Source organism: Poecilia mexicana, unplaced genomic scaffold (assembly GCF_051168715.1).
Source record: "Poecilia mexicana isolate PSO_F unplaced genomic scaffold, ASM5116871v1 scaffold_23, whole genome shotgun sequence".
In the NCBI taxonomy this organism is placed as follows: Eukaryota; Metazoa; Chordata; class Actinopteri; order Cyprinodontiformes; family Poeciliidae; genus Poecilia; species Poecilia mexicana.
Window position 1 is genome coordinate 970055 of NW_028263392.1, and position 7617 is coordinate 977671.

Here is a 7617-nt window from a genome sequence, read left to right on the forward strand (position 1 = left end):
ATATTATTGCATTATTGCGAGTGAACTCAAAATCTATTGCAAGGGAACGCAAAAAAAAAAAAAAAACTCCTCATATCCCCCAGAGGGCTCTGTAAAATCCTGATCCTCTGAGGCAGGATTCAGATTTTTAAGTCTCAAGAAACCAGTCAGTTTCTGAAGAGTCGTGGATCCATTTAAATATGCCTCCTGTTTTTTTTTCTCAGTGTTAAAGAGGCTGATTCTGATACTGGAGAGTGGACAGTATGTAGCATCTCTGGGTCTGTGGGTATTATAATAAATGTGGCTGAATACAACACTTCCGAGGTATGCTAAGTTTGACATGCCACTGTCTGGACAAAGTGACTATATTTGGGGAATGACATAAATGTAAATCCTACATTGATGACCTCACTGCACTGCTATGTTTTGTTGGGGAAACGGTGCTGGTATTCACAGCTGCTCCACCCATACACCACCTCATTGTAAGGATTCTGCACTGCTAAATGAGTCACTTTAATATTTTCTCTGCTCACTTGTTTGAAGACCTAACCTCATTCTGCCCTGACTGAACTTTTCATCGTATATTTAAATCAGATTTATTGATAAACTCCTCAGGACCAAAGAACAGCAATCAGTTCCCTACATTTCAAAGGTTGCTATGCCTTTATTCATGACGAGAAAATAAAGTATAAATGTAAGTAACTCTATGACTATTTATTGTTAAACATTTATTTGTTGTCTAAAGTAATCACTTCATTGTATGCTGCAAGTAATACATATTTGTCAAGAAGAAACACAATAATTCATGGTTTTCATTTTCTTATGAAAAACAATCTTCATCAAAGTTCTGTCTGTTCTCCTTTGCAATATGGCTGAGACTCCAGTGAACTGTTAACCGATGACATCATTCTCAACTTCTCCTTCTGCTCACTGATTGGCTCGGTTGAAATTCAACTGGAGAAATCAAGTTCAATGTCAGAAATCCCAATGAAGAGAGATGAGAATTGAGCAAATGTGTAGGGAGATGATGGCCAGGTTGAATACAAACCTTTCACGTTATTATCTGTCAAGGTTTATAGACAGATCATCATCTGTCATTTTCCTTCCATCTGACAATCATGCTCCGCTTTGTGTTGGTCCAAATCCCTTAAATTACAATGAAGTGTGTGGCTATAACATGGCAAAGTGTGAAAACATTCAGACGGATGAATACTTTTAAAAAGTGGTTATGTGATATGATTGGTAATCCATCAGGTAGGGACGATCAGATGTGAGGAACCGTGTGACTGTAATTCATAAAACTTGTTTGAGTCGTACATCCTTTATAGAAACAACGATGCTGTAACTGATGGTGTAACGTCTAAATACTTCCATGATTTAGATGTGAGAATATATTCCAGTATGTGGCATTATAGAAAAAGGTCATGTTGAGCTGTGCTCTGTGACATCCAGTATATTTAACCTGCATTGTCTTTTCTTATTTATAGTCTCACTAGGTAGAGGTGGAGGGTGAGGTCAGAGGATGAGGATGAGGAGACAAATGAGGAAGGGAGAAAAAGGAAAGGGAGGTGGTCAGGTTCTGTGTGTGAATCTATTTTTTTTTTTGAGGTGATAGATATCCTTGGTTTAATGAGTGTGTGTGTGTGTGTGTGTGTGTGTCTACTTGAATGATCTGTAGGCATGTGAAAGTCGGCTGGCAGACAGTGTGCTGTTTATTCACAGAGTGGGAGAGGCTCAGGAAACAGCCAACAGGAGCTTCCTGGGGAAAAGTCTAAGGGCTGATCCCTGAGCTTCTATAGGAGGAAATGAGCCTGGTGGGGCGGGAGCCTGACGGGGGCCTAACAGGGTCCTGACTGAGTCTGATGGAGGCCTGACGGGGCACTGATGGGGCTTTACAGGAGTTGCTTCCATAACTGGAATGCTGGAAGTGGGACCACCCACAGGAAACCTGAAATTTATATGTAGAATATATCAGAAGGAATTTATCGTCTCAAGACTGACAGTAGGACCAGACAGGAGGAATATGAGGAGCTACAAATGTTGAACTCCTGTACACACCCACACATTCAATAAATTAAAATTAGAAAGTTTATTTATTTTTAGGAACTTAATCAGTAAGTGAAAAACATTACATAGATCATTTAGACACAGATGGAATCCTGAAAGCCTTTATTTCCGCTACAGCTCATAAAAAACCCCCATGAAATTTAAAATTAGAAACAGAATGTGGATTCGATACCTGCTTACAGGTTATCATCAAAAGTTTTTAATCTGACAAATGAGCTTCATTGGGATATATATTCTAGTTTACTGAATTTAACCAGTGTTCCTTCTGTTAGGATTTGAGTTTTCTGTGTTTATTTTGGTTTTTTTTAATACATTTTATTCACAGTAATATGAGAGAGAGCATAAAGTCTCTCTCATATTACTGTTAAAAAACAGTGAAATAAAAGGACTTCATTCTTCAGATTGGGGGTCTTCCCTATTTGTACACATTAAGACAGCTGTGCACACTTTTTCCTTCCATTAAACATTCAAAGACAATGCTTAGATGCTCTAATATTTCAGGTAAATGACAGAAGTTAAAGAACTGACACTTGAAAGATCACTTCTGAATTTTTATTCAAAAGGTTTCCATAACATTAAAGCACAAGTGATCACTTACAAAAAGAGCTGTTGATCTAATGTGAAGGTAACAACATGGCTCCTTCTGAACGCAGGTGTTCAAAAACCAGCCTGGACAGACACCCCTCCCTTCACAGACCCTCCCTGATTCCTCCCCCCCCGAACTAAAACACATCAAAAACGCTTTAAAGCAAAACACATTGATACACAAGCACAAACATAATCCAACACTAAACCATGTAAGAGGACTAGTTTTTAAAATAAAGCCTTGCATCTCCCAGCTGACTTGGAAGTTCTCCAAACATTTGGTACCTGATGACTAGAAACTACACACTCTACGAAACAGGTAGTGATTTCTCTGTACATGAGGGCTTCTCCGGATGCTTCCCTTCCAGTCGACTGGATGGCCTTTCCCAGCGGAAGGGTCGGAGGTCATCAGGTGAGCGCGAGCCCCAGGAGGGCCTGGTGTTGGCGCTCGTCATGAAAACTGGATCTGCTGTACGGTGGGAATCTGAAACAGATGGGAACGATGGGAACGGTATTTAACCCTCTCAGCTGTTCCTCAAGGATCAGACCTAACTCTGGTTGGTTGTACACACAGGTACTGCATTAGATGAAAGAGTTAGGTCTTATTCACAATCGTTATCTTTTGTTTTGTTTGTTTGTTGCTATAAAACTATTAAACAACTCTACATCACATTCAGTTTTAGGCTTTTATTTTTTTATTTTTTTATGTACGTGCATGCACCACTATATATTCACCATTGTGAACTTAATGAGTGAATCAACTGGACTTCATTGTCATATAGATGAAAACCCTTGATTTAATATTAGTGGAATGTTGAGTGGAAGGAAGAACTGAGGCAGAAACTGAATCATGGGTTTTCATTACCTCTGAATCTACAGCAATAAATGTGTGAAATGAATCAATTTACCCCACATAGCAAATGATTTCAAATGAGAACTGGGGGCTGTACCTGTGGGTATGCGGTGGTGGTGTACACCATCACGTTCTGCTGCTGACCATCTGCTGTGATAATCCCAGCTGGAAGCGGATTGGCTGAGGGGAAAAAAGAAAAGTCAGAGAAAACAGGAGCATGAACTGGAAAACCTCAGCTGTTGGCAGGAGTGGGAGAAACAGACTTAGACTTATTGTCATATTTTGCAGCACTGATTTAAAAACCCAATTCATTACTTATCTTTTAGCTAACTGTATGGCTGCATAGTGCCACAAACAAAAACATTCTCATTTGAAACAGGCTTCATCAGGACACCACTTACTTAAAAAAAGTGCTTTCTGTCAATAAGCTGCACACAGTAACTGCATTTATTCAGATTTTTGAATTTACTCAAATTTATTGATGGAACAAATAGTGGAGAAAACGGTAAAAAATGTGTCGGTTTTCTTTTTTTAACTGAAACTTATTGTGACAACAATGAATCAAAAGTCTTATCTTTTCACGATAAAAGATAACTGATATGATAAATGTCCTGCTCTAGCTGCTGGTCACCCAGAGGGCAGTGATTCTCTTACCAAAGCCATCGTCTGTCAGATCCTCACTCAGACTTTCTCCCACTGCCACCCCCGGCATCCCTTTCTCCCCCTTCATCGCCTGGGGGGAAAAAAAGCAATTCGTGTTACTATGGCAGCAGTGAGGCGTTACCAAGGCGGCGCTGCGAACGCGGCCTCACCTCTCTGAACTTCTGCAGGTAGAGCTTGAGGGGGTCGACGTACATGTCGAAGCCCAGCGTGGACATGGCGAACAGGATGTCCTCCCCGTTGATGGTCTTCCTCTTCTCCTGGTGGCAGCGCTCGCTGGCTTCCGACGTGATGAAGCTGATGAACTCGCTCACACACTCCTGCACACACTCTTTGGCGTCTTTAGCGATCTGTGGGTTGGAATAGAGACTCAGAGCTTCTGTGTCTCCTGATCAGTAGGAACTGGACTGATCTGAAGAACATTTCTGGAATCGGTGGAAAATATCTAGACAAAAATTTTCTGATTTTTGACTGAATTGTTTATTGGGGACATTTTCTCTTGAAAATTGCACCTCTGACTGAATCGATTCCTGCTTTTGTTTACTTCAAAAGCATTCTCATTGTATTTGACAATCAGGTTTTTATATTTTTAGCATTAACATTTTGTACACAAGAAGTCCATCTTATATTATCTTCCTCCCCAAATGTCTGAAAATCAGTCACTGTCCTTTTCTACTCTGCTGACTGACCCGCTCACGTCTCTTGCCAACTTAAAAACTTTGTTGCTACATTAAGCAACTTTTCAGACAAAAATAAAATCTGTATCGGCAGACTAGGCTATTAATAGATCGGTGATCGCCGGGGAACTGCAATCAGTGCAGCTCTGCCAATGGAGATGGGCACCAAGGATTTCTGGACAGTAAACATCAAAAGGAGAGTGACTGTCTGTCGCCCCCTGCTGGTCCAGGAGAATCAACGACTAGATGCAATCTGCTGGGTTTCTTTAGACAGAAAACTCTTCAAGCTAATCAGAATAATAAATTGAACTTAATGCACTGTTTGATAACTAATTAGTTGGGATATATGTATTAATGGATGGAAATGACTTTGTAAAGTGCATTGAGGCGACATGTAGGAGAGCAATGACTGCAGTTTTCTGGACGATCGTTGCAGATTTAGATTTCTTTGTTAGAAAAGTTGCTAAATATAGTGACAAAGTTGCTAAGTTAGCATCAGTGGGGAGACTTCTGTTAACCATTCAGGTGCAGATGTGACCAGGTGGGCCGATCCTCCCACAGCTGAGCAGAAGGGAACAGTGAGTGATTTTCAGACCTTTGTGGAGAAAGATGAGATGAGATAAGATCGGTTTCACTTGTATCGGATCTCCCACAATGAAGGAAATCTGGGCTGATTTATCACGTGTTGTGAATTGGTGCAGTAGAAATAAACCGAATTAATTGGGTATGTTTCTTCTCCTCCCTGACCAACCTTCCCAGTTTGTGGAACAGCGTTCTTCATGATGCGAGCCACATTAGCGATAGGGAGGTAGATGTCCTGCTCCCTGTAGTTCTCCTTGGTTCCGCTGTCTTCATGGTCATTCATGTTCTCTTCTCCATCATCTGCAAAGCACAATTAGACTAAATCTATCAGCTGTTCATGAGCCAAGGGCTGAGCGAAAGCTTTGTGCCTCCTTACCGTCCTGGGGGTGGAGAACATAATGACTGGACGCCATGTATTCTCCAGTCATGCCCAGCTGAGAGGCGTCTGTGGTTGAGCTGTCTCCGTCCATCTGAAAAACAAAACAACAAAAAAACAAACATACACACTTTAACGGTCTCAAGTCACACACCTTTACAGCCATGCTGGAATCAGCGTCTCATAAACGTTTTATTGGCATCACTACACTTTCACTCAGGGTCAGCAGAGGTTCCAATATGGCACCTGGAGGAACTGCAACTCCAGGCCTGAGCAACACTGAGAGCCATTATCCACAGAGGAGAAAACATGGAGCTGTTCTGAATGTTCTGTGGAGCGGCGCTGGGGCTTTTCTCCAAAAAGACCATCAGACAACCCAGAGCACCATGCAGCGCTGCAGGCCTCACTATTAACATAACCGTTCAACAGCAAGAGAAAAATATATGGACAAAAATATCACAAAGAGCAGTTTTTGCATGACCTCAAAATAATCTTGATCATCCAAAAAGCTGACTTATTAGAAAAAATGTCTCAAGAGGTAGGAACACATTGAACACATTTCTGAAATTCCCCACCCGAAAATATTGTATTTATTCTGGTTATAAAATTAACGGAATGATCTGGAATATATTAGTGTGACAAGATAAAGTAAAAGGAAAATAATTCATTTTGGAGGAACATTTTCACATCTTCCTCTGAACTATTTACTGTGTTTTCTGTCGGACAAACTGAGTTGCTGTTTCTATTCTACAGTATCTGTCAAAGCTCAACAACGCCATGACTAGCTTTGAACCCTCGACCTGCCTGTTCATTCGGTGATGGATTTTGCCTGTTGTGCATGTATCCAACGTGGAATTACAACAGGGCGCTCGACACATTTACTGTTGACTTGGAAAATTCCCAATCTATGCTCCTACTCGGTTTTTTATTCTAGTTAATGAAAACACGATAGAGTGAGCTCTCTACAGTACTTAGCGCTGTATTTTATGTGGAAAATTGTAGATATGTGCCAGAAAAAGACCTAGTATTTGTGGTTAGACTTAAAAGCAGTAATGTGTTGTTTTGTGTGCTAGCTGGCAGCTGTTAGCCTGCTAATGTTAGCTCCTGACAGGCCAAAACCCCTGAGCTAGCTTTGTTGATGAGACTGTCTCAAAAGAGCCAACTATTTTAGCAAATTAAAAAGCGACTGTTCAATGGGATATTACCTTCTGAAGGTAAATTATTCAGGTACATAATGTTCCTCGCGGAAGTTCTTATTGCAAATCCACTGGAACCCGCGTCTGCGTCGGCCTGTTCTTTGTCACGCACAGCAGAGAAAGACGTAACCAGGCCAGAATGTTTAACGCTTATTTTTTAAGTTTCGCCAAGCACAGACTTCCTGATGAGCAGCACTCATTCACTCAGACAACAAATGAAAAAATCAGGCAGTGACGGACATTTCCATTCGAGCTAACAAGCAATCGGTTAGCAATCATTGGCCGGAGCCCGGCACAAACCTGCAATGAAGCCCTGGTTGGTTACCTTCCTGAGGCGGCTGTTTGGTTGGACAGAAAATGGCTGCGAAACGACCAGTCCCAGCGCGGAGCCGTGGCTGCATTACCCCCGCTGGACAGCAGGGGGCCGTGCTGCATTCCAGGACTTCTTGTAAACTCTGATATTAGAAAACTGAAATATGAAAGCTTTTATTTAGTCAAAAAATAGTTCTTTTAGAAATAACGTGTAAAATAAAACGTTTTTCAGATTTTTTTCATTGCACAGAGAAAATAACTGAATAAAAATGACAAATAGCATATTGAACATGCTTTCTTTATCCACGTTTTGCTTTTTAATCCCTACTT

The 7617-nt window shown here is 41.1% G+C and overlaps 1 protein-coding gene across 2 annotated transcripts; it reads right to left on the minus strand.

Annotated features, from left to right (window-relative positions):
- Positions 1 to 2584: 2584 nt before the first annotated feature.
- LOC106933594 (nuclear transcription factor Y subunit beta) lies at positions 2585 to 7379 on the minus strand. Of its 2 annotated transcripts, none has more exons than XM_015012943.2 (7): positions 7276 to 7379; positions 5780 to 5873; positions 5573 to 5703; positions 4297 to 4494; positions 4139 to 4217; positions 3582 to 3664; positions 2585 to 3115 (listed from the first exon to the last, which is right to left on the minus strand). In XM_015012943.2, the coding sequence occupies exons 2-7, from the start codon at positions 5871 to 5873 to the stop codon at positions 3083 to 3085; spliced, it is 618 nt and encodes a 205-aa protein (XP_014868429.1). In that variant the 5' UTR covers positions 7276 to 7379; the 3' UTR covers positions 2585 to 3082. The 2 variants fall into 2 exon arrangements, with proteins under 2 accessions (XP_014868429.1, XP_014868430.1); XM_015012944.2 differs by lacking the exon at positions 7276 to 7379 and adding an exon at positions 6985 to 7262.
- Positions 7380 to 7617: the final 238 nt, after the last annotated feature.